We start from the raw sequence: 26,366 nt of genomic DNA on the forward strand, positions 1-26,366 counted from the left end.
CGAAGATTTCCTTTTGGTGGGAGAAGGGAGCTGTGATGTTTTGGGAAAGCTCTGGCTGGAATGCCGCAGAGGGGCTAGTTAGCACATTAAACATCACCCGTACACGACAAGGGTGCAATTTTATCAGACGTTCAATATCCTTTATAGGACTATATAATAATTGCAGCTGATGCCTAATTCCCAGCAGCCAATTTTATGGTTCTTGAGGAAAGTGTGTATTCCTCTCGTCAGTGATAATGTGCACACTTTATATAATTAAAAAGGGCTTCTATTTTAATTTTGCTATAAAATTATCTGTATTGAAACCCCAGCTACGGTGCTTTATGGATTCAGCTAACTTTAACGATTTTCTTTCCTGAGTTGAGCAGATTTTTCACTCAGGCTCAACAGGAAAGAATTTGTGTCAAGGGCGGTGTTTTACTTGTAAATATTCCTGTATACATCAGATGTTATTTTCCTTAAAAGATAAAGTAGACCTTTCAGTATATCTCTCCATTTTTGCATTAGTTTTAGAATAGCATTGTCATTGGTTTGTGCTGGAAAATTTATCCTTCCTAAAGGAAGGCACGTATCACAGAAAATATTGTGGTTTATGTACATTTATACAGCTTTAATTCTCACTCAAATCATTCTGTCTTGCTTGAGACTGAACATTTTTAATTAATGGAATTAATTTTCTCATTTAATTGCCTATTTTCAGTATGCAGTAGAGATCTAGAGAAAAGTGAATGCTGCTACATGAATTGCACTAATCAACAAGGCTGTCACAACTTACCTTTAAAAATAATGTGAATGTATTTATTTTGAAGCAAAGGGAGTTGTGTCTTTATTTTGAGGAAGCTTTCTTCCTTCTGTACAGGATTTCTTTTTGTCTAATTTTATAAAGTTAAGTGTGTTGTGTTAGCACCCTTGGCTTTTAGGGTCTTAATCTTGCAAACACTTCGAGTGAAATTGGAGCCCTGTTTTGTAAGTGTTTGGAGGAGCAGAGCTTAGAAGTGTTTCCCTGCAGAAATATTGTATTTATAACTCTGGCTTTCTAAAGCTGTAAGAGAAAAATGTGAAATGTTAAAAATATCAAAAATTAAATATTTTTCTTTTAAAAAGGAACGGTGTTCACTACTTAAATATATATATATTTTTAACAAACTTCACTGTAATGTTCAAGTAAAGGTTAAAGGTCTCCCTGTCGCCGCCTGGAGCCCAGGGAAGAGCCGGCAGCCGGGGTCGGCTCCGCGGCCGCCCCCTCCCTCTGCCACCCCCGGCGCGGCTCTGCCCCTTCCCTCGGCGTTTGGCACCCCCGGAGCCGCTCAGGGCACGGTGAGCTCCGCGGGGCGAGAGCTGCCGGCGGCGTCCCGTCGCGCCGTGTCGCCTTGCCCTTGCGTGCGACCCCAGCTCGGCCTCGCACGCGCGCCCGGCCGCCCGTGGGCCTTGCCCTTCCACCGCACCGGCTGCAGGCGAGACTTAGCTGAGCCAGGACAAAATTCTTTTAACGCAAGTGATCGGTTAGAGTAAGTGTTAGGGAATTATTCCTGCAGGCAGAAATGAAGATCTGTTTCTCACGCGTAACGAGAGCGTCGTTCTTTGCTCGGGAGCTAACGCTAACGGCGCGGGGGGATGCGGCGCTCGCTGCTGAGCCTCCATTTGCCTGTGGCTTACTTACAATTTAGCAGCTCTCCGGACTTCCCTTGCTAGTCGGGCTAAGAGAAGACTTCCATTTTAAAAGTAGGTTTGGGCAGTGTTGTGATGTTACAGGTGATATTAAAAAAAAAAAAAAAACAGGTTTGAGGTTTTTCAGATAAGTCATCTTTTGCTTATGTTGAAAAGGGTTAATATTTATGAGGTTGTTGTATTTATTTATGTTATGTGGCTTGTTTATTTTTTTGTAAAGTGAAATATTAAACAGAAAGCATAGACATTAATGCTAACCCAGGTAGGAGGAAGTACGTATAGACTTTTGCATATCCAAATGTCCAGAAAGTTGCACTATTTGCTTCAGTTGCAGCCCAACCGCGGAGCCCTTTGTGCCGGTAGAGGAGAGCTGCTTGAATGTGAATTTAGGAAAGATGTGAAGAGGTGCGAATGAGAAGCAGTTCCCTGCCAAGGGAAGACGTTAAGCATGTCCTGAAGTAGAATACTAAAAACAGATTGGAAAAAGTTAATTCTCGGAGTACTTGTAGTTGGGCTAATTGTTAATCACTTGGGAAGAGCCCGTGCGAAGAGCAAGGTCAGGTTAGAGGATACCCTGAGTTTGTAGCCTGTCAGGATTGATGAGCATGGACGATTTCTGAGAGATGCTTTCAGCAGGTACATACAGTGTGACCAATCTTAAGCAGTTCCTGAGCTGATGGACAATCATATGTGTCAAAATGGGCATTCCTTTCCAAATAAAATATGTTTAAATAAAACTCATGATAGAAGCATAAAGCGAAAGGGCCTATATTTTTGCTGTCCCTAACTTTACAATGGAAATAAATGAATATTGATACCAAGTGCCTCTTAACCTGACCGGGAAAACAGAAATCGGTGTGGCAGGGAGGAGCGCTAGGAGGAAAGGGAGCAGGACGCTTGCTGGCGGACACCAGTAGTTCCTGCACCCTCTTAAGCAGAGAAGCAGGGTGTCTCTCCAAACCTACCTGACAATCTGATAAAATTGAAATCTGAAAGTTGAGCCTAGTTAGTACTTGGAAGAGTAAAAAGCGATAAACCCACGTGGGTGCAGGAGCTGGCTGAGCTTGGGACTGCATCCCGTCGGAAGACAGTCACCCGGTCTTCGAGGGCTGTGCTCGGCCTCGTAGAGACGCAGCGGGAAATGCAGTTGTGCAGCTGCGCTGGGTGAACACGTGCCGCTGCGGTACACTGTCAGCGTTCGGCATAGGTATTTTCAGATGATATGCAAAGTTGTGGCCAATCCTAATCTTTGGTATTCCTTCACTGTATCCTCCTGTTTTGAAACTGGTGGCAGGGTAGCTAATAACATCTTTGTTACCTGAAAGCATGGCTTGAGATTGAGCTGGCTGACTTTAATGCCAGATTATGGGTTTTTTTCTTTTTATTTTATCTTGCTGAATTAATAATTGGATAAATTCCTTTGCAAAAAGTGGATAAATATCAGAAGGAAAATGTTCCTAAAGCTTTAAAAAAATATATTGTGTGGTTGTCCAGCCCTGTTGTACTTGGTAGGCTGCTGGCACAGTGGGAAGAGAGGAGGTGCGTGTAAGGGTGAGGATGCAATGAAGAGCAGCAGGAATAACTGGCCGTATAGGAGAGAGGCTATCCCTGAGGGCACAGGTAATGTCACCGGTGGTGACAGCCGCAGCACCCTTTGAAACATGTTGCCTCAGGGCCTGGAGTTCGAGCAACCCGAACCCTGGTGACTCGAGCAGTGCGGGATATTCAGAGCGAAAGAGGCTGCTGATAGCACGTGCCATGGGGAATATTGGGCTTTTCCCTCGCTCCGTTGCAGGAGTAACTGGCATTAGAATAACCCCCAGTGTCTGAGTGTTTAATGCTACATATATTCAGAAGCTTTTAGGAGAAAGAAGGGATGGTGGTGGCTGAAATGCTTTCAAATACAGTGGAGAGTTCATATTTCTTTTTATAGTTTCAAAGTAGCAGAAATGAAACTTTCAGAGTAAGAGTGCTTTTCTAAAACTGTCTTTTGCTTTTCATTGAGCTTGGTCTGCAAGCAGTTAATTTAAATGTCGTCAGCCATTGCTAGAATATTAGAATTGAAATTGAAACATTTTGAGTTTCTCAAAATGCAGTTTTTCTTGTAACTCACTAGGTCCTTTTTGGGCTGGCATATACTATTCCCCAAAAATTTATAAAATATTGCATTGCCCATTATGCATACCTTGCTTTTAATATTAAAACTTTTTCTGAAGATTTATTTTGGTTGCTTCTTCAAAAGTAAAGGGAACTGCAGTGCATTTCGTTAAGGAAACGATAATTTACCCTGCCTAATTTGACTTTTTTTGGCTACTAGAGTCGGGCAGGGCCAGAGCATCTTTTGCAGCAGCAGCAAGCAGCAGCACTAGCCATTCCAGAATTGGTAGAGGAATAAAAGATGTTTGTAAATAAGGGCCCACAAGATCTAGAGCTGCCTTCTGGCCAAGGAATCCGCATGGCTGTGGTTCAGCTGGCCGTATCCGTATCCCACCTCGCGCCGTTCTGCTCTACCCCGCGAGTGATGGGGAGCGCTGCCGCAGGGAGCAAAGCTGGCTGTTCCCCCATACCTGCATGACGGCGTTGCGTCAGAGCTGCTTTGGCTGCTTGAATGCTTTCAGAGGGCTGCAGAATTTGGGATTCTGGTTTAAAAAAAGAAAAGAGAGAGTTCCTCACCCTCTTGCGGGCACTTTGAATCCCTAGTACGGCCCTTTTTACAAAATGTCCTAACGGCAGGAGGGGCAGGAGAATGCTTTAAAAACGTGGGAAAAATGAAAGGGAGAAAGATACTTTCCTTCTTTGAAGGAAGAACCTTTTCATGCTTTTTTGTAAAGTGAGGAGCTGGAGAGATGATGAGCTTGTTTCAAGCAGAATTACGGCTATAACTCGCGTGTCCCTGGGCTAACGGAGTCATGGGGGAAAAGGAGGCAAGCTATCATTTATTCCACAAAATCTTTGTCTCAGTCTCTCTAGGCTATTTCAATTTACCCCTGAAATTTCTGGGGAATAATTAATGAATTAATTAAGTATGCTGTGAGGTGTTTGAATATTCAAAAGTGACAGTGTAATTATTATTTTTTCTAAAACACATTTTCGGGTTATTTTCAGATACGCAGCCTCCCAAGAAAGCCCTTACCGCATCAAAAGCTAGTGCCGCTTGCTGCTCTTGCCGCTTGCAACCCCCCAAACGGCTCCCCAAAAGAGGTGCTCAGCGCAGAGCGCGGGCTGAAAGGGCTGCCTGACGTCGCCTTTAAAAAGTCAAAAACTTCTGTGGCCTTGTGACATAGCAGAGTTTCGGTGCTGGCTTTTTTTAAAAAATACAATTCCATGTAACAAACTTGCGTTACGGAAGGTTTTTTCCCCCCTTCCTTATCATTTTGTGTGGGCGTTTCTTGAGAGCGATCGCTAAGAAAGCTTTACTAACGGCACGGTTTAGGCAACAAAAATGCAGTATTTTTGAAAGACGTGCGTTGCCTGCGATGGATTATTTTTAGATCCAAACCTTAGGAAGCGCGTTACCAGCGATATAAAATATTAATTGCCCCTGTAGTTCTGGCACTGTTTCATAACTTGCTTTCTTACTGTTTGCAGTGTCACAGGCCTGTAATGAGGAGGGAGGAGGGGATTTAGGGAAAGTCTTTTGTTTTGGAAAAGTCTCTCCGGGCGCTCTATTTTAAGATATCGGATGAACGCGTTGCTAGATGCTTATGCACATTTTGCGCATAAACAAAGCAGCGCAGCCTGGGACTTCGCGCGGCCGAGCCGGAGCCGCCGAACGCTGCTGCTGCAGCGCGTCCTCGGCGGAGCGGCGGCCTGGGCAGTGCTGCGGCGCTCGGCCCACGGCGGCCGCCCTGCTCAGGTACCGTTTCGCAAGCAGTTTGCCTGTGGAAATTTCCAACTGAGCAGCTCTCCGCAGTGTTTTTATTAAAAAAAAATATATATATATATGTATTTTTTTGAGGGTAATTGGCCAGTGCTGTGTAAATTGTACATTTAAACAATGACATGTTTTTTCCACTTCGTTTGGCAAAATTTACTTGGGCGGCCTGTCTCGCCGTCGGTCTCTGCCTGTTCCTTAGCAGGTTAAAACAGTCGTTTTAAACAAGCCGGATCTGTCGGGGAGGGAGAACTTTTGTTTTTTCCCTTCGGCTGGCGACGTGGTTTTGCCTTCCCAACCCAACCCGGCTCCGGCAGCGCGGTTCGGAGCGGGCGCTTTCAGGACCCATCTTCTTCCTCGCCGAGCCGAGCCAAGGTGGGGGGGGGGGTTCCCCCCCTCTTTTTAAATAACGAGGGTGGTCCCGGCATACCCGCTATCTACACCGCTTTTCATCAGTTGCTCATCAGCATGCTAATTGCTGCATGACTAATTACGCCCTGAATTCCAGTTGATTTTCTTAATGAGACAGCTGGGTTAATTATGTAATCGCATGATTGCAGGGGGGGCGCGCAGGGGCGCGCGGGCCGTGATGTCAGCGCGGGCGCCGCGCGGGGCCGCGTTCGCCGCTGCCTAATGACGGGGGAGGCCCCCTGCCCGCAGCGCGCTCTGGAAGCGCTCCTACCGGATTGCGAAGACCTCGGTCTTTTTCCAGCTCCCTGAACGTGCGAAGAAGGCGGGGGGGGGGATGTTCCCCCACCAAGCGCGATTGAGACGCTTGCCCGCTCCGGGTTGGGCTCGCGTTGGAGGTCACGCTCGCGCTCGCCGTCGCAGGTGGCGCGGTGTCACCGCCGGCGAGTAGGGTAACGCGCCGTTTTGGTGAGATCCGTCCTTGCGTTTCTTTTAAAACTGTTCCCAAAGCCTGTCGTTTGCGTGCACACGCTGCAGCCCGGAATTGGTTCTCCGGCTCTGCTTTGCAGCCGCCGGCCCCGAAACGCGGCAGGTTTTCCTGCCACGGCAGCGCGGAGGAAGCCCCGTCCGCTGGGCAGCGTGCGGACGCCAGGCGCGAAGGGCTCCAGCCTGCGGGTGCAGCAAGCAGATGAGGAGGCGAGGACAGAATAGGAAGAGCTAGTAACAGATTTGCAGAGTTCAGTGTAAAAACGCACCTCTCCACTGACTTCTGCCAGGCAGCAGTGATTTTGCTGGACACCTTTGTAGGATTTGGATGAGACTCCTTTGCCTCCTTTCTCACTTCGTGCTTGTCCTGTGCCTAGCAGGGAACATGAGCTTCTGCAAGCTAGAGAAGATTCAAACCCCGAGAACAATTTGCAATGTGTTAATTAAGATGATTTTCCTCCTTTAGAGATTACAGAAGAGGCATTTTCTTTTTTGCTGTTTTCCCTGTGCTATTGCCATTTGATTTTTTTTTTGGAAATGTGTATGCCTGTTGTTTGTGTAATGAATTGAAAGTTTTGGTCCATTGCTTGTTTAAAAATGCAGTGACCTCCTGTTAAATGACATGAAACACACTTTGTAAGTCTGGTTAATATAAAAAGGTATGCTTTTTCATGCATGCATATGTTGGGAAGGAGAGAGTAGTTTTACTTATTTTTAAATCCACTCCACTCAGGTAAGAAAAAGTCACTCTGACTGTAAGGTTTATACTGGTCTCAGATTAATTGGTGTTTATAAATACAAAAATCAGAGCTTTTTAGTTTTTGAGATTAAAGAGCATGTTGGGGTTCATTTCTGGGCATCCAAAAATGAATCATTTGTGTCTTTGGCCAAAGTGTCTTGGTCATTTTATTGTCATGCAGTGATTAGTTTTCTTTAATGCAGTTTGTAAAAATTAAGTCTAAGAGGTGCTTCAGCCATGCTTTTTTTTACATGTCCTTAAGCACTATGTAGTGGCTGCAGGCCATTAGTCCTTCAAATAGGCTCTACTAAAGTTTGAAGTTTAATGCACGGAGACTGTTTTTACATTTTGTTTGTCCTGCCACTGTTTTGCTACTTGAACATTAACCTTTAATAGAGCTAAATTAAATATACATGTCCTGATGAATAATTATGAGATTGCAAGCGTTTTCATTTTGAACCTAAAGCTTCTCAGGGATTGCAAATTTGACTAAAGGTTTAGTCATTATTCACTTTATAATGCCCATGTTATTTTTTACTTACAATCCTGGTAATTTAAATATTACAAGTCTTGTGTATTTAGAACAATATAAGTCTTGTGGATGTCCTGACTTTTTACAATGGATGCGTTTAAAAAAAAAAAAAAAAAAAGTGCAGCCACAGTTTTGCAGAATACCATTTCTTTCATCATGGCATTTTAACACTGTTTTATAGAGATATCATAGCTGAAGCTTTAGATTCCTGTTTGATATACTTTGAGGTTCCTATGGCGATTTAAGGCAGATGGATTGAGACAATCCAACCTTTCTTCACGTTCAGCAGATGAATGTTCTGGGCGAGCTCCTTCGGAGAAAGGCTGAGCTGCAGAAGTGTGGCAGAACGGTCCTTCTGGGTGGAGGCTGGCAGACCTCCATGGGAGAAGGTTGATGTGACAGCCTGTACCTTAATTGGACCATACATAAATATTGTAGGGACTTTTAGCTTCTGCTACTGCTGTGACTTAAACTTTATATTTAATTCCTTACCTGTACCCCCTGTCTCTGCCACAATAACATTTTAAGTTTGATTTATTATAAATATTTTAATGCAGATAATAATAACGAAAAGTATTTGGCCTAAAAAGCATAAATGAAAAAGCTATGTAGTCATAAACTATGTATGTACAGAGAACAGATGACAAGCAACCTAGATTTTGTATTATGAACAGGGTAATGCCATAAGCTGTTGAAGAAACCAAGTAACAAAATGCAGCAGACTGCTACTTATAATGTCTCCGAGTTCAACATAAGCCAGCGCTATTCTTTTATAAACTATGAAACAACGCTGGCATATTGAAAAAACACACAGGCTCATGCTTAATGTGTTAACGGAGGTACAATAGACTTATTATGTGTTTCCAGAGACTGAGGGTGGTCTGAAAAATTAATGACTGTGGTGGTTGAAAATTAAGTGAACTCCCTAATATATACTGTTGTTGATCCACTGAGTTTGGTGTTTAGCATTCCTCAACAAGAGACTAAATCTTTGCAGCCGTTTCACAAGAGATGCTGGCGCCCATAACAGAAATGTATTCAATAATCTTTTATAAGTCCATTGGACTCCAACATTTTCCTGTTCTGACTGGGAAGAAATCCCAGGATAAATCATGCGTGCATGTGTGTCAGGTGTATTCTAAGGACTCTCTTTAGCAGAAGGGAACGTCATGGAATTGATACTGTGAACATATAAAATAATTTCTATTTTTTATGGAATTAATAGTGTAAGAAAAATCACGAATAAGAGGCATGAAATCTAAGCTTCATGGAATCAGTTAAATTCACCCAGCACTTTCTTTTATTACTGATCTGTCAATTTGAAAAAATACTGCAGTTCTCCATAATCAAATAACCTTTTAGTGCTCAGCTGCGCAGAAGGGTGCAATTTTCTTGAGAAATTCACTTCTGCAGGAGTGGAGGTATTTAAGGGACGCTAGCTACTGGTGAGAGGTACAGATTGGATTGCTTTTTTCCCCCAAGTGTTCTTGTTTTGAAAACAAAAATTTGAAACTTGAGGCTGCCGCCTGCCTTAGCATCGTTTTTATGATGCTGTCAAAATACGCTGTTGCTTTGAAGATGCTTTTTAGCACTTGGCTAAGGAGGAGCCAAGTCCTATATGTGAAGGGACCACGTTCCCCCCGGCCCCCTTCAAAGGCTGGAAGCTCGTGCAAGGCACAGCCGTACTCTGGGTAACGGAGAGCTGATTTTATAGTAACGGTGCACAGCTGAGTCCCTGTGCCCCATACTGGAGCTAATGAAGGCCATGCTCATGCTAGCTCTGCTCTCCTTCCTCTCCTTGCAATCTGCTTTCAGCTGTGCAGCGAGTTGGAGTCACTTGCAAGCTGCCCGGGGGAAATACTTGGGGCTAGTGGGTGCTCCCTGATTTAAAGAGTAATGTAGATATAATGAACTATCTATATTTTTTTGGAAGTATGTAGGATATGAGGCGAGGAACATATAGGAAAAGTAAATTGAAGTGACACCTTGCTGTCACCTAAACTGGATAGTACTAGAGAAAAAAGGACGCGTGCTCTGAACTGCTTGGGTCCTAGAGGTATTGCTGTTACCTTACATTTCATTTCATTGCTTCTTTTTCAGATCCGGTTCCAGCCTTGGATTTAGGACAGCAGCTTCAGCTGAAGGTTCAGCGTATGCACGATATTGAAACAGAGAACCAGAAACTTAGGGAAACTCTAGAGGAGTACAATAAGGAATTCGCTGAGGTGAAAAATCAGGGTAGGTTGCAAAAAGTATTCGTTTATCAGCTTTTAATACATACTGGAGTTTGAAAGCTGGGATTAAATTCAGTATTATTTCTTGCAGGTAGGCTTGATGGTAGGACTGGGATTCAGTAAAGAAACTATAATGGTCTGGTATAGCTACTTCTATATTTATGCATGTATGTATGACTTTGGCTAGACTCTTCAGAGTTCTTTAGAAATTTCTTCTTCTGTAGCATCAAGCCAGAGAGTGGAGTTTTTCTTCTGAGTATTTGGTTGTTGCCTTGAGCACCACCTGAAAGTAAGGCTGCTGACATAGTGAAGTGACACGTATAATAAGCTATCCTCCTGCTGACAGCAAGCTGAATGTGTGTGTACATGCATCTAATTACATATATTTTACACACACACACACAAAATCCGGTGTTTTACACACACATAAAAATCTATACAAAATGGATCTTTCTGTACTGTTTTTCCTTACACAAATTTTTAAATGGAGTACACTTAGCATACTTTATTCTAGAGATCCAAAGACTGTTTAATTTTTTAAGTAAGCTTTAATGAAACCATGAAAATACATGAAAATCTCAATGAGAAACAAGCCTGCTGTCTTTGAAACTGTTCAAGTTTTCTTATGTTTCAGAAGAACGTTTCCTGCACCAGGAAACACCATTTGCTCAGTTGTGCACCTGCTTCCCTATTCACGGGACTTGTCGTTTCCGTGTTTACTGCTCAGTTCTGGGTGGTGGTAACAGTAAAATTTTTAGGCACTTGGCAAAAGCAAGACTGTTCTGTGCTATCAAGCTGTTGCATCCACGTGGGTAACATTGGAAGGCCACGTTAGCATCTATGTTGGATCTGCTGCATCTCATTTTCAGCAGAAGGAACATATGCAGTTAGATATTTCCTTTTAAGGTAGAGGGTGTGACTTACAGAGAGGACAGGTCCCCTCCTGCAAGGCTTCAGGCTGGATTGCAAAAGATGGTTAAAAAATAGATGGAGCTGTAATGCTCCCAACCTGAGAGAATTATGCTAGAAGTATACAGTAATCGCAGTTCACTGTGCAGAGCTTTCTTGGGGTTGTGTATCCTGCACATTCAGGCATGACAGCATTTTCCAGAAAGTGGAAAGGATCTTTGACTCCCATGGTTTTGCTACAACCGTTCATAAATTGACATTTTTAATTTGACTGTATGTGCACTAACTTCCTTCCTGTAGTGAGTTTTGCCACTTTAGTCTTTGCATTGTGTTTTTATTCCAGTTCAACAGTTATATGCTGTATTTCAAATAAGGATTATAAACATCCAGGGAAAAGCCTGTTGTTAGTTAGGGTGTTTTGATCAGTTAATCTCTTTGTTTGCAGGGGGTGTATGTGATCTATACAGTGCTTTTAAGAACTTCTTCCAAAACCAGTATAAATGGAAGTAACTAACAAGCTTTAGTGGACCAGAACTGTAAAGAGGGCACTTAGGTCTTCGAGCAGCATAGAGGATTGAGCTGCACTTGCCCAACATGTCTGTTGATTTGTTAGGTGCCTAAGATATAAACAGGTTGTGTCACAAAAGTCATAATTCTTTATGAATATTTTCCTGTATCTATGCACCTATTGCATTTTTGTTTCGTTTTCCAATGTAACATTCAAACATTGTCAGGATGCAGCTGCATGCGTTTCCCTGAGATTATTCGAATTGAACCTGCTTGTTGCACTTCATGCTTCTTTGTATACCTGAATAGTTTTGCAGATTTATGTCTGAAAGTATCTGGAGCAAAAGTTGCTTCAGTACAAGTAGTACAGCATCCTTTGCTCATTCAGGAAAAGAGCAGAATTCGTATTACTTCCCAGATCTCAGAGAAGAATTTCCCCTTTCTTTTAAAAGAAAAATCTGGCGACATGTCCCTTACATGACTTGTTGATCAGTAATGAGCTTCATCTGACTTCTGGCTGGCAAAACCCTGCTCATTCATTCTAAATTAGGGGGTTTGCTGGCAATCATGTTTTGCCATGGCTCCGACTGTTCCCCCTTCTCGTATTCCCTGTGGCCCCAGCTGCTGTCTCTGTAATTCCCAGGCAACAGACCTTGTCCCTAGATATTTGTTGTCTGGTTTTGTAGTTCTCTGGTCCCGTTGACTTTTAAAGCATTATTCTTAATTTTTGTGGTTGTACTGAAATTTGTTTTAACTCTGTAGGCTTTAATTTTCCTAGTAGAGGTTGTCTTTCTACTGTGTTTCTGCAGCAATATTTTGCATCCAAAGGTATTTTTCCCTAAAGTATTGTTAATAGCATCCGCTAATAAGCTGATGCCTTTAAAACACTGCATCTCTGTGCAAGTGCATTGAAATGTATTGCTAGCTGCGAGTCTTCTGGCAGTCTAACGCTTTTTCCAAATTCCATTATTGTTACAAAGCATGCTCTGGTGAATGTCTTGCTTTTCCTATTATAAGCCCTAGAAGATTTCTGCCCTTTCCTGCGGGTAGAATTAGAAGGCTTTCATGTACAGGCAGATTAAGGCACGTAACGAGATACCGCCCGTCAGAGGCTCTGCAGTAACCAGCCAGGGCTGTGCTGCTTCTGCCATCTGTTACGGTGCACGGTAAATGCAGAAAACTTCTCTATCTGAGAAAAAGGTTTCTTTGAATTCCTATGGAAGACCGAAAATGCACACAGAAAGTTATGATCATTAATACTTGTATGTAAAAGCCCAGCATTGATGACAACGGCTGTTAGAGTAACCGAATACGAAGGGCTCCACCGTGTCTGTTGAATCTGATCTACTATTAATACAGCAGTTAAATCTTAACTGCCGTATTTTTCATCAGTCATGAAGCAGAACGTAGCTGTATCCCAGCTATGTGTTCAATTAGTGTTAGATTGCATCTGTGCATGAACCGTAGTAAAACTGCCTCTTTTTACATGAGCACAGTTATGTGAATTAACTGTTCTATGTGTAAATGCATACTTAAACCCACACTGGGACTTTATTAATCTCCACTCAGCAGCGAGCTAATTTGAGACTAGTCAATAAGGTGATATTATATTTTACAATTGATTTTTTTTTTTTTCCTAGTCATGTTAGAGAAACCTTCACCGTGCTTTCCAGCAAACTCCATTGATCCTTCTCAACCTAAACATTTAAAGTTCAATTTAACATTTAGGGAGTAAAAGGTCTCTAAAGGGACTCATATCCATTGATTTTGTGTCAGAGTTGAAGAGCTAAAGTTTAAAACACACTGAGCCTACAGGGTAGAAAAAGCCTTGTGTTCTGGAGCCACGTGGAGCTGTGTAAACTCATTCTTTGCCTATTGTTTTTCTGTAGAGGTTACAATAAAAGCACTTAAAGAGAAAATCCGAGAATATGAACAGACCCTGAAGAACCAAGCTGAGAATATAGCACTTGAGAAAGAACAAAAGTTACAAAATGATTTCGCGGAGAAGGAGAGGTGAGTGTGTATGTGCGCGTGTCCGCAGGTTTTGTAGAGAAGGAGAGAGATATTTTTCTGTTTAATCTTCCCAGCCAGGATTCTTTCGTCAGCGTGCGGAGACAGCTCATATATTGAGTGATTCGAGTGATTTATGTGTTCGACAGAATCGTTTGATACTCAGCTTTGCACAGAAAGACAATCATGAAAGTGCAGAAGTTAAACAAGGACAGGTTGTTGCTTCGCTGTAGTGTTGCGTAGGGTGTGATTCTCAGAAGGGTGCAAACTCGTTTTTATTCTTCGTTAGCTGTATTGTCCTTTGTGACACTCATCTTGCGCCGTTAGCTGACGGTGTAATTCAGTCTGCTGGGTCTGCTCTGTGTGTCCCAGCACCGTTGTACAATCTCGACAACCCAGAGCTGCTTAAGATGAAACACGGTACCCCGAAACGGGGGTAAAAGATGCGTCAGCCCTGCTCGCATGGTAATCTCTAAGGGGGGCTGCGTTCCTCCATTAGTACTTAACCCTGAAAATAGTTTGCATGTTCCTATATGTCAAATTAAGAAATAATTTAATTTTAGTCTTCATTGCTGATTTTTGGAAGCATCTTGGAAGCATTTTTAATCTTTTGCAAACTAACAAGGAATGTTTGAATCTTGTGGGTTAGTGGGCAAACAGATTTGACTGGATAAGACCAAGGGTCTTAAAGAGAGTTTGTGCAGCCTGCATTCCCCTAGCTTATTTCTCCCATGGAGCAATACCGGCGAAGCTGATAATGTAAGTTTAGCGTGGAAGCCTGTCAGTTTACATGAGCTCTTTAGTTGGTGGGTGGGTTGTTTAAATTCAGGTACAAGTGGGATGAATCTACATGTGAACTCAAAAGGTGTTTTTTTTTTTCTTCCTCACTGTCTGTGGTTCCTCTTTGATAAGGAATATGTAAGGTGCATCGTTAAGGTGTGCGATTTAGAAATGCATAAACATAAAATGAAATGCCAGGTCATGAAATGCAAATAACAAACTGTGTATAAGAGAGGCTTTGAGTTTTCAAAGTCTATAATTTGGTATAAAGGGAACTGATGCATATTTCTCACTATAAATACTTATCAACATGGTCAACGGTATTGGAGAATGAGTTTATGCACCCTATATAGTACAAGTAGGATACTGGTCATTTTATGAGCCATTTCACAATTCTAAAATCTGCAGAATATTTTAAAAGCAACGTCATAAAAAGCAGTGTCTCCTGGGAAATGTTGGAGCAACTCCCTTCTGAAGATGAGTTTTATAACTCCTTTAGTCTAGCCTTTAGCAAACAGCGTAGGGACTATATGGCCAGACGATGCAGAAACGTGTATAACTGACACAAGTGAGACAATATTGCCAATGGACATATGCAACGTGAGCATATTGGAAGGCCTGATCATGTTATATAGCAAATATCAGTGTGAGATTTGTTTTGAAATATGCATTTTTTTAAAAAGAGTGGCTAATAATATTACTACATTTGGAATCCATTACAGCTATGATGAAACAGCTGTCGCATCTATTCAGTATATCACTTATGGCAACAAATTTCTTCATTATGACAGTGAAATGGAAATGTATCATTCTTCTTGTACTAACTTTGTACAACAGAGGGTGCTTGGTGACAATTTTCTTAATGTGTGTGACATTTCCAAAACAAATTATGCTCAAGAAAACCTTGCACTAAAGTTGTCATTTATATAGCAGTCAACTCTTGTATAATGTTCACAGCTTACGTTATGAGGTGGCTACGCTGTTAAAATTTTAATAAGTGGGACTGCAAAGTATGAACAGTATTGCAATGTGGCATGATTTATGGGTCCCACTGAAGCACCTTGTAGTCTGTGTGGTGTTGTCAGTTGTCTGATTACAGTTGAGACAGTTAATCACTGTCTCCCAAATTTGAAAAATACAGATAAGTTGTTTAACATGATTATGAGCTCTGTTCTCACCTCTTCTTTCCCCTTTCTAGAAAATTGCAGGAGACACAGATGTCGACAGCCTCAAAGCTGGAAGAAGCCGAGCACAAAGTTCAAGCTTTGCAAACAGGTTTGGCATCGCTATTCTGACCTATACCAATGATCAGGCTGGAGGTGAGAGGACAGAGATCATTAAACAAATCAGGACTGTGTGTGAACCAGCTCGTGCAAGCGCAGAGAGATCCAACAGAGCTTGAAAGCGCTTTGGGAATCAGAGCTGCTTTTGGGCTTTGCACCTTAAGCGAACTCTTGTGCTGCAGCCAGTCTGTTGGTAAATGCAGTGGACGAGGCCAGACACGAAGCACATTCGTCATTAGGACATCGCTGCAATTAAAACAGGCCACGGAGCTTGTGATCCGTGTTGTGTTTTGCTCTGGTTTCACACATTTCTGAACTATGATATATACAGTGATCTGGGTTCAATATGAACCTAATTTCTACTAGTATGTTTTGCCTGTTCCTAGGAATTGCTTGCCATTAGTTTTCTGTTCATCTTTGCACACTTATATATTCCAGGTCTGGACACATTTGTTTTTGTTTATTCTGAGAACACAAGAAATTTTAGTCCCTGAATTACTGCAATAATTATTTCAGTTGAATGAACAGTTTAGCCAAGTTAATAGGAAATGGATAGCATCTAGCTTTGTTAAGCAGAATGGAAACTGGGAATTTTTGCGATGTAAAAGAAATATCATAAAAAATTATGAAAAATCAAATGATATGTTTTTTTCTAAGTCATAATTGTCTAGGTAGAGAGGTAGAGCAAAGATTTTGCATCGGGAGTGTACAGCTTTGTTTATGGCTGAATAAAAAGAATGGAGTAGTCTTTGCTTTTCACAACTGTTACAGTGCTGTAATGATTCATGTTTATGCCTTTTAGCCTTGGAAAAAACCAGAACAGAACTATTTGATCTGAAAACAAAATACGATGAAGAAACTACTGCAAAGTAAGATTTCACTATTTTTTTTCCTATGTCTTCCCTCAAGATATCACCCCTTAATATTGCATCTGTCTGTTGGAGACAGATGAGATGGAAGAGGTTCAGGAGTCCAAATTTGTTGGAAGCCGTTGGCATAATTTTGTCTCCAGTGGAGAGATTATTAGTTTTCATAATTTCTACCACCCAACAAGACACTTTTCCTGGTCCACATGCTGCTGCATTCTTGATTGCATCCTCAGGTGATACATCTAATATGCTAGACATCTCTTATATTTTATTTAGAATTAGGGTAATTTCAGAAATAAGTTAAAGAAGATTTAGTTAAGTAAAGGATTTTTATTGCATAGCTAGGTTCTTTGGTTCCTTCTGGTTTTGGGGTAGCAGTCATCACTTTGGCAAATTCACCCCAAGTTACATAGAGTGGCATTTTCTGCAGATTTTCCCTATTTTAGAATAGAACATGCTGGTACTCTCAAAAATATATGTCCTTGTCATTACTGTTTTCAATTATCCCATGGTTTTATTAACAATCAGGGCTGGAAACAAGAGAGACAGACTTCTGCTGTTTTTCTTTGAGCTCTTCATACTTAGGGAAAGTTAGCAAAGAGAAGAAATTCTCATGATCTGCAGTAATCCCACTATTAAGCCTGAAGAGTAGTTTCTTCTCCTGGAAACGGGATGGGAAAGGAAGAAGCTGTTTCAGATCAGTGTGTCCTGCCTGCTGTACGGGCACAGGCGAAACACCCGCATCGCTCTGAGAACCACTGCTGCACCACCTTCTCCAGGAAGCAGGTGATGGGGTCAACAGTGAGGAAAATCCTTGGTCCTGTCCTCACCTAACGTTCTGGTACATAAAATACGCTAGGAGAAGACTGTTTACGATCTCCTTGGTACGGCAAGAGAGGTACTATAATGTAGGTGTGCTAGGAGCAATGAGCTGGTCTTGGTTTTGTCTGTAGGTAAGTGCTTTCTGGTACGGCTCATGGCCAAGTCCAGATAATGCAAGTTTTCAAGACCTGTCAAACTGGTAACAAGTTTTAATTTGCTCACGTGAGGCACTGCCTGCACTGAGGGTCCCGTTCCCACTGAGTGCTCCAGGAACTTGATGCTTGCAAAGCTCAGTCCATAGTGATTAAGAATGAGCATTTGGTGTTGAAACACCTCTTCCTCCATTAAAGGTAATCTCTTAGGTAAATTTTGGCTTTGCTCTGTAAATCCTGTTTGTTTCAAGTTCCATACGCGGCCCTCAAAAGTAGGGTTTTTTCCTCACTGATTTTGTCCTATTCCAAGGGACACGTACTAGTGATGAGTCTGACGGAGCTTTAAATTACTGCAGATTGGCTTTATTTCCTTGCCTGCCTGTAACTGAGGCTGGCAGCTCGGGTGCTGTTTTGTCATGCAGGAAGGCAGAGTTCAGGCTCCGTGGTCGGAGGCGCTGAACCTAGTGAGCCTCCCCCGCCCCCCTTTTAATATTTGATTTGCAGAGCGCTTGCTTCATTTCTTTTATACTGTTTCCTTAAGTACTCTAATTTATCTTATACTGGGCAAAAGATGTATTCTCAACTGTTTGTTAGCATTTCTGATGTATTTCATTCCTCCGGAAAAATCCACATGGAAATATCTTATGCTCTTGAACATGATTTTTGCCTAATATGCATAGAAATTACCTGAAACTAGTTAGTAGTGTGTGAAGTAACAAGTTGATTGGGTGCTGTAGCGGAAGGGCGATGAAGCCGGGGTCTGGCATACGGTGAGCCCAGAGCTGAATCCTGACGCAGGCATTAAGCGTGTACTTTATCTCCCAAACTAATGTACTGTGAAAGCAAACTTGTAGAACCTAATAACAGCACAAATATTTTATCATTGTTTTGGATTTTTATGGCAGGCGTAGTTCTTGCATAACAACAGTCATCTGTGGTGTTTGTAGCCCACATTTTGCAATGTGGAAATCCAGAAAAACATGAAAAGGGAACTGAATATAGACAGTGAATTTGAGTCATCTGTTTTAATTGTAAAAGCTGGGAGAAATGTTGAAAAAAAAAAAACCTAATAAAAATGGTGAAAGACAGTTTGATTCTTTTTTAAAAAGAAACTCTCTTTTGATCTAAGTCTGAAAAGCTACTTGTATTGCCAGTTTTAATTTCGTGTTTTAAGAACATGTGATTTTTATCTTAGGCCAGAATTGTTAGTTTTACAGACACTTATTTGATGCAGATGAATTGGAATGCCTTCAGGAAAAAAAAGATAAATGTCAATTATATATATTTTTTAAGCTCACGGTACTTTTCGGATTTTCAGTTTGGGAGTAGAGCTGCCTCTTAGCTGTTTGTAGCTTTGCAAACCTTTCCCATAGGGAGAGGAGGAAAGGGAGCCCGCAGGCGGGAGGCTGCTGCAGGGTCAGGGTGGAGGAGCCTGGGCTTCGTCCCGGCGGCCGCCGGTCGGGATCCCGGAGCGCAGGTCAGCGGGCCGGCTCGCTTGTTTATCTTTTGGCAGCGTTTTCGGCGTCGCCCGGTTCAAAGTGCTTCGCGCCAGGCGAGGTGCCGCGCTGCAGCCCGGACCCGCTGCGTGGCCCCGGCTAAGCGAGGCGTCCTCGAAAGCGGGCTGCGCTTCTGCCGTGCGAATCTCCGGGCAGATGAGCCGCTTTTGGCACGCGTTATGTCCAGATCCCCCGTGGGTTCGCTCGCTCGCTGGCTCGCGGGTACGGGGAGCGGGGCCGCGTCCTCTCCCGGCCCCCGTGCGCCGGGCACCGAAGGCGTTAATGGCAAAGCGAAGTTTATTATGTGCCGGCGGCGCGGTCTGTCAGCTGGGGTATCAGAGCTGCGCTTGACAAGATGGCAGCAGCAAAGTTTTCCATGTGTAGGCTTGAAGTAAAATGTAATTAGCCTTTATGTGCAGAACAAGGATCCATTGATGAATACAGCTGGTCTTTGTTTTCTTCTGTCACTGAGTGTGGGAGGTAAAAGTGTTCTTCTTCATGTTTATTAATACAAGATTCCTTAGACAAATGGCAAGCACAGTTTAATATTTGTTGGAACACAGAGGGGCTTGCCAAAACAGTTGTTGTGTAAGAGGATTTCAAGGTTTTCAGATTATAATCATCTCTGGGTTAAATAAATGAATGATTACTCTGCCTTTTTCAATTAAAGAGGCACATCCTCTCTGGAGGCCTGATGCCGATTCTGTTTGCTGTCCCACACGTTTCTGTCGGCGAGCCTGGCTTTAAGCAGCGCTAATGAGTTTGATCTGCAGATCCTATCAGAGCTGGAGCTGAAAAGCAAACTCTGACCTGAGTTTCAGGAAAATTAAAGAACGCTCCCCCCCCCCGCCCCCGCCCCCAGTGTAGAAAAAGAAACATTCCTGTATGCGTTTCCTTCGGGTTTGGGGACAAACTGTTCTCCCTGCCGCATTTCCCTTCACTTCTGTTTTGCTGCAGAGCCCCAGCAAGTGTTTGAGCTTCCCAGCGGAGCTGTTAATGCTCCCGGCCCGAAAGCTTTGGATTCCAGTTTTAAATAAATTCCAGAGCCACCGCTTTGCTCCTGCCCCGTCCTCCCCCCCGAGATGAAATCTAATTGGAAAAGGCTCTTCGGTTGTAGCACATACAGTAGGCTTGTTACATTACTGCTAACATGTGGGCTGAGGCTCTGTGCCTTTGATGAAAGAAAATATCGAATTTCACTGAAATAGTACATTTTCCCCTGTAAATGTTAAATAGCCTTGCAAGGTTTTAGATACTCTACCTGGCTCTGCAATAAAAAGCCTTCAGAAACAGCACAAACCAAAAAATGCTCAGGTTCAGGTTGGCACTCGAACCAGCTGGGCTTCTGCTTTTATTACCTACGCGGTCGTCTTAAAGATGCACGTTTTTTGATCTTCTAAAGGAGGATATGCCTAGAAAATGCAGTGGAGAGGAGGAGATTTTGGTCTGGAGAGGAGGAGTAGTCCTAAACAAAATTACTTTCAGTAACTTGTAGAAGAAAAGATTGTCTTCTAATAATATGTGAAGCAGAGAATTTTTTTCCTTTTATAGATTAGTCTGAAATCTATAGATACATACAGATACATAGACTGAAAAAATAAATTTTTCTTTTTGAAATAGTTAGGGAGGACATACTGGTGTAGCATCATTAACACTGTACACTGCACAACATTGCAAATTACCCCACCATATAGGTGCAGCTGACAGTTTTTATTCCTGGATTACCTTTAAATGAAAACTAACTCTGGGAATGGACAGAGTACAGCTGATGAAAATGCAGTCCAGGAGCTGTAGTCCCTGATTTGAGAAAACCGAGAATTTTTCATTGTTTTGAGGGCCTGAATCCATAAACTTGGCTCACAGGATTTGAATATGAATATTTAATATTACTTCTCTTTCGATGATTATAGCCACGGTCAGTGAGGCTGAAGATACTGGGGCGGGTGTTGTGCATATATCTTTTACAAAGGCCGTCTCTGCCCTAAATAGCTTACAGTGTAATAGTGGGACAACGTGAAAAACGTTAATGAAACAAATAGGTAGAAGCTCAGGAGTGGGAGGGCAAAGTCATGCCTATTTACATCTGTATACCCTGCCTGAAAATAAATCCTCAAGCAATCTGCACAGAGTCAAGCTGGCTGACGGATGGGGACTGCGGAGGGGCAGGGAGCGAGCTCTGGTGCACCGCGGGCCGGAGGGCTGCCGCCGACAAGCAGACGTGGAGGCCAGCTTCTCCTCCGCGACCTGCAGGCGAGTGCAAGGGGCTTGAGTTTCAAATTGTGGGACAGCAAAGAGCTTACATGGGTTGCATCCCTAGAAGCGCAGCAGGAGGAGATGCCTGTGGCTCGCAGCTGGTTTGAGTGCAGGGTGCTCTTGCTGCTCGTGGGGGCCGAGCAGCGGGTTCGAGACGGGGCCGCCTGCGTGAAACGCGCCTAGGGCTGAGCGTGGAGACGCAGGTTTTAGTCCTGAGAATTGCTGCTGCCTAAAGTTGCATGGTGGAATTGGAGTTAAAGTGTTTACGGGAAATTCTGTGACGTTGGTGCAAATCTCAGTTAACTCTGACTTCAGCGGAATAATTCCCAGCCTATGCTGCGAATTGAATTTGGCCTATGAATTATTTACTTTGATTTTCTTTTTTTGGGGGGGGGTAACAGATCTTTCTTGTTTAAGTATCAGCTTGTACCAATATATCACTTTTCAAATGTTTGTAGTTTTCCATTTTGATGGTGCTCAGGGTCAAACTGAATAAAAAATAGTCTTGTTCCCTCCAGCATTACATAATTACTGTGATAGATGTTCTCGAATGTTGCTTCCCCTGATTGAACATGAAATACTGTAGTTAGGATGGTTGTGTTGTATGTGACATGAAATAGTTCCTTTCTGCTGTGCCTTTAAGGTCTTAAAGTTTCCTATTTCCTGTTCTTTTGATGAGTCATTAACTTCTAATGCTTGTCTCTGCAATTATTGCTGTATTTAAAGTGATTTTCCTAAGAACAGGAGATAGAGAACTTCATAGACTGTTTCTTACAGCCTTTTCCCTTCTTAAATTTCCTAGTCTTACTGCCATCAGCGAAACCCCAGAGTAGTGATAATGGGGAGATGAGAGAACAGGGAAGATGTTACTGTAAAGATCATATTCCCTAAAGAGAACTAATTTAAAAAGGGAATAAGAAAAACTGAATTGTCTTGAAACTTACGGAAAACTCTAGATATGTTTTAGGATTTGAGATATTTGTTCAAGGTTTTGACTGTGCCTTATGCAAAACTGAACAGGCTTTAAGTCTCTGTTTAACATTAATATTTTGCTTAAAAAACTAGCTATGGAGGTGAATGGAAATACTTTGGAGATTCAGTTCTGGTGTTTCTGCAGTTGATCTAAAGCTCTCATGTGAAATTGAGCTTGAAAGCCCTCGTGTAAACCAGCTTTTTTTCGAAAATTTCTGGTTCTGCCTACGTTCAAACCAGAAAAATTGCAGGATGGTTTGCTGGGGGGAGTGAATTGCAGTGTTATCATTAAATATTTACTCACCTTTGCAAAGTACTAAGAGCTTGTTTTGAAATGCTTTCATTAGCCTTTACTTACAGATAGGGAAACTGAGGCACGAGGAATAAGTACCATGCTCGAGGCCAACAAGTCTGGTCTTGGCTGGAGTCTAGAAATATGCAGACATGAGAAACATAAACCACAAACTGGCAAAAAAAAAAGTGATTTTGTAAGGGTGCATTTTTGGGAACTCTAAATAAATGGAGCATTTTGAGTTGGTATGAGTTACTGTTGTAGCGGGCTGTGTTGACTCTTTTGTTAGACTTGTAACCCTGGCAGTTAATGTAACATTTTGGTAGCACAGAAGTGCCCTAGATCCCTTTTTCTTTAAAACCTTCACTGAGACCGTTCTGTTCTTTTTTTTCTATGATAGCCTAAAACCTAGTGTTATTTAACAGCCCAAAGTACAAAAAAATAGCCTTGGGATATTCTAGCATATTCTAGTCATCAGCCTGTTGCATTATCCTTAACCAGGGTTGAAATGAGATCCTTAGATGGAAATCTTTATATAAATACGAAGTATTCCATTCAAGGGTGTTATGCTCTTATACTAGCTGTGCCACTGGTCATCCCAACTAAGGCTACTGCCATGGCACCTTGCTAGGCATGAAATCCCATGGCAGAAGCTACCGTTTCCACCTCCTCGATTCATGAGTCTTTATAAAATCACAGGAGGCAGAAGTGGCCGTGTGCTTCTGTCTGTTCTCGCTTGCTCTCGCTGGAGCCAGACGTCTTTGGGCTATTGCAGGCTGTATTAGTCCGCTGAACAGAAGAGACAAGGAGTGTGCTCCCACGGTCTCAGCCTGCTAGCACAAATTGGCTTTCCTTGCGAGTCTGGCAAGAGGGAAATCCAATATTTTTGAGACATCTTTCCATGATAGCTTACTTTATCTATAGCAACTGCGCTCTGTAAGCTGCCTTGAAGGGCTTCTGTGAGGAAGAAGAGGGCCAAGTTCCCTGAGGAAGAGGAGGAGCAGGGAAGCAGCACCCTTCTCTTGTAGGTACATCTCTCTGAACATGGCCAGAGTCCTTAGGCCTTAATGTCCTTCTCAGCTGACCTTGGTTTTTCATACAGTCCGTTCCATGTACGTGTACAAGAAGTGATGATAGTCTTGGTTGGCTTGGGTCCAAAGTAGCAAAGCAACAGATGTATTTTGGTATGGTACCACTTTTTTGCAAAGTCTCATCCTTGAGAGCAAGAAGAGCCTGTGATACCTGCCACAACTCCTCTAGCACAGCCATAGCACAGTTGAATCATCAGAAGCAAATGGTTGCTCTATTTTAAGTCGAGACCTGTCCTGTATGGTACGCAGGATTTCATATTTCACTCATAAAGCAAAGCTCTTCATCAGGTACTATGTTAAACTGGCAATTTCTGCAATAGTCTTCTCCACCTAGGCATGCATTTAAGACGTAGGCTATCTTTATTAGCATTTACTCTTCTCCAGCTGCTTTTCCCACTCCCACATGGTGATGGTGCAAGCAAACAAATGAGTCACATAGTGTATGTTGTGCTCCCTCATTTTATAGAAAAAGACGGCTGCCTGCAATGAGAATAAAAGTAAAGGAAACTTCTGTCAGGTCCCAAACACCAAAACTCTATAGTCTGAAAAAGTCTCTTTCTGCTCCTGGTATCTTTTTTCCCTTTGGAAAGCCATGTGCTTGCCATGAGAGTTGGAGAACTTACCCTCCCTGTCTTGCACTGTTTAATACAGACAGCTTTCAAATTCATCCAATGTTTTCGTATTGTTTTTATTTTTTGTTTGACTCTTCCAAGAATAGGAGCATGTTTATAGTCACTGTCAGTGGCACAATTGTCATTAAAGTTTCCATATGCTGTTTCCTCATTAGACAGATTTTTCAGTGTCTCATTAAATGTATTTATAAATGTGTCTGACTCCTTCGCTCCCTTAAAATTTTACTGTGATATCACAGCTATAAGCCACCTTGCTACAAAAATAGGGGCATTATCCTCTTCACATTTAGTTTAAAAATACAGATAGTTCTGTTTTGTTTTTACTGTATTATCCATTAGTACTGTTGACATCCCGAGCTTTGGATGCTCCAGGTTGCTCAATGTAAGGGCTGCAGAATGGGAATTCTCTAGCTGCTTAGATATACAGGTCACTTCTGCAGCTTTAGTTCAGGCTTTTAAACTTCTGACCATCATTTCTCCCACCCACCCACCCCACCCACTTTGCAAATACCCACCCACTTTGCAAAATTGCCTTCTGTTTTAACCTGTATCATCAGATGTTTGTGGCTGAAGCACAGGTGGGCAGAAGTGTCTGTGGTGGCATTGCATGCAGGAGTCACCATCAAAGCTTGCTTCTCTGTATCTGCCCAGTGTCCCTTTTGCAGGAAAAAAGGGGGATTTGGGTCTGGAGATGTTTGACAGTTTGGGCAGTGATTTGCCGCAGGATGGCTGCAGGAACTATTTCATGAAGTGGCCCGAGAATGGTGTCATTTCCAGTAAGAAGGCTTCCCTGAGAAGCAGTTGCAGAGCGGCGGGGGTCGGTGTGCGAGCTGGCCGTGCTTTGTGCGGCCGCCGGAGGAGCACGCCTTATCTGCTGCAGCAAGGCCTGGTCAGCAGGCAGACACCACCTAAGGGGACCTAGGAAATATTTTCTCCTTTACATATCCTCTGATCCCAGTTAAAAGACAATAACACCATGTGGGATTGCAGTTTTGTGTGCCACAGAAAATACCTGGTATTATGAAACTGAATCTCAGTATCTTGATGAAATTTAAAAATATATATGTTTTAATGAATGTGGTTGTTTTAAAATAACGTCTTTGAATAAAGAACTGAGAATCGCAACGTAAGGAGCTAGGAACCAGGACTGCGAACTAATTCAGGGATTTGGAAGAGAAAGACATTGTCCAGATCATGGAACAAAAAGGGTAGCGAAGTATGGTGCAGATACCAAACCCAAGCAAAACAGTAGACAACACGCAGGCCTGTTAATAACTTCATTAGCATTCATGTAATGCTTTAAATAAACAAATGCATTTACAATCCTGCGAGTCTAATAATATTAATCCTTAGCATTTATTTAGTGTGTTTCTCCAGAGGCAGCTCGTTGCAAAGGCTAATTAACCACCTTGGGGCTGCGGCAGCTCTTCACCCGTTCTAACAGTCGGAGAAACTGAGTCACGCAGAGGTTGATCAGGGCCTCGGAGGGGAATCAGCGTGGCAGCAAGGATCCAAATGCAGAAATCGCATCCCTGGGCAGAAGGAAGGACTTCCCCTTGTTTTTCACGTGGCTGCAACTTCCTGATGCCCAGGGTTTACCTGGCTGTTTGACTTTCACTTGCCAGTTTTAAGTGCCTGTTAGTAACAAATTTTGAACAAAAAATAATTTTGACCAAATCTTCCATAATGGCCTTTTTCACTGGTTTGTAATAAGTGATTTTTGGTGATTTCTGATCACCGACTCTACCAACCTCCCTTCGTTGCTTCCCTCAAAAACTAATGAGCTTTCAAGTGGTTAGCATATCTTTTCCTTTCTTCTCACTCCCTCTCCCCCAGTACAAGTTGTTTTTTCTTTTTTTTTTTAATTGTGAGTGTTTGTAGGCTATTCTGGACTTAATTTGTTTTGTCCTGGCTACTAGGCATAAATCTCTTCAGTTGCCTCCTGACTGCACTTGCTAGATGATAAACGTGTCCTCCTACACCTCATTCTGGATGATCTCCTGTGGTTGCAGCACTCATAACCGGCATTGCTGGCTTGAAGTCATTCTGGTTTCCCACTGTATTAACAAGCACAGACCTAATTTAGTTAGACACCTGTAACTATTTCCCTTCAGGTGCCAGTATGTTAGCAGCGATACAGAAGCGGGAGCCTTCAGAACAAAGCAATTTTTATTTGCTTTACAGAATAGAAAACAGTATAACCCAGGCTAAAAACTTAAAAAAAAAAAAAAAAAAAAAGGCTTACGGATTCTTCAGCTTGCAAAAGCTATCAAGAAAAGTGTGTTTCTTAGAGCTTTGCTAATTCCTTCCTTCCACCTGTAGTGGTTTTCTGGGTTCAGTTTATTCAGAATGGACTG

General features: G+C 42.5%; 1 protein-coding gene across 6 annotated transcripts in view; it reads left to right on the forward strand.

Moving 5' to 3' along the window:
- Positions 1–26,366, forward strand: part of CUX1 (cut like homeobox 1) — a 280,556-nt gene that overhangs the window by 128,904 nt on the left and 125,286 nt on the right. For all 6 annotated transcript variants that reach the window (XM_067309899.1, XM_067309895.1, XM_067309896.1 and 3 more), the window contains exons 5-8: positions 9,808–9,945; positions 13,247–13,370; positions 15,346–15,422; positions 16,233–16,299. In XM_067309899.1, the coding sequence (XP_067166000.1) occupies positions 9,808–9,945; positions 13,247–13,370; positions 15,346–15,422; positions 16,233–16,299 (406 nt within the window). The remainder of the gene's footprint in view (positions 1–9,807; positions 9,946–13,246; positions 13,371–15,345; positions 15,423–16,232; positions 16,300–26,366) is intronic.

This window comes from Apteryx mantelli, chromosome 22, assembly GCF_036417845.1.
Source record: "Apteryx mantelli isolate bAptMan1 chromosome 22, bAptMan1.hap1, whole genome shotgun sequence".
NCBI classification, from domain to species: Eukaryota; Metazoa; Chordata; class Aves; order Apterygiformes; family Apterygidae; genus Apteryx; species Apteryx mantelli.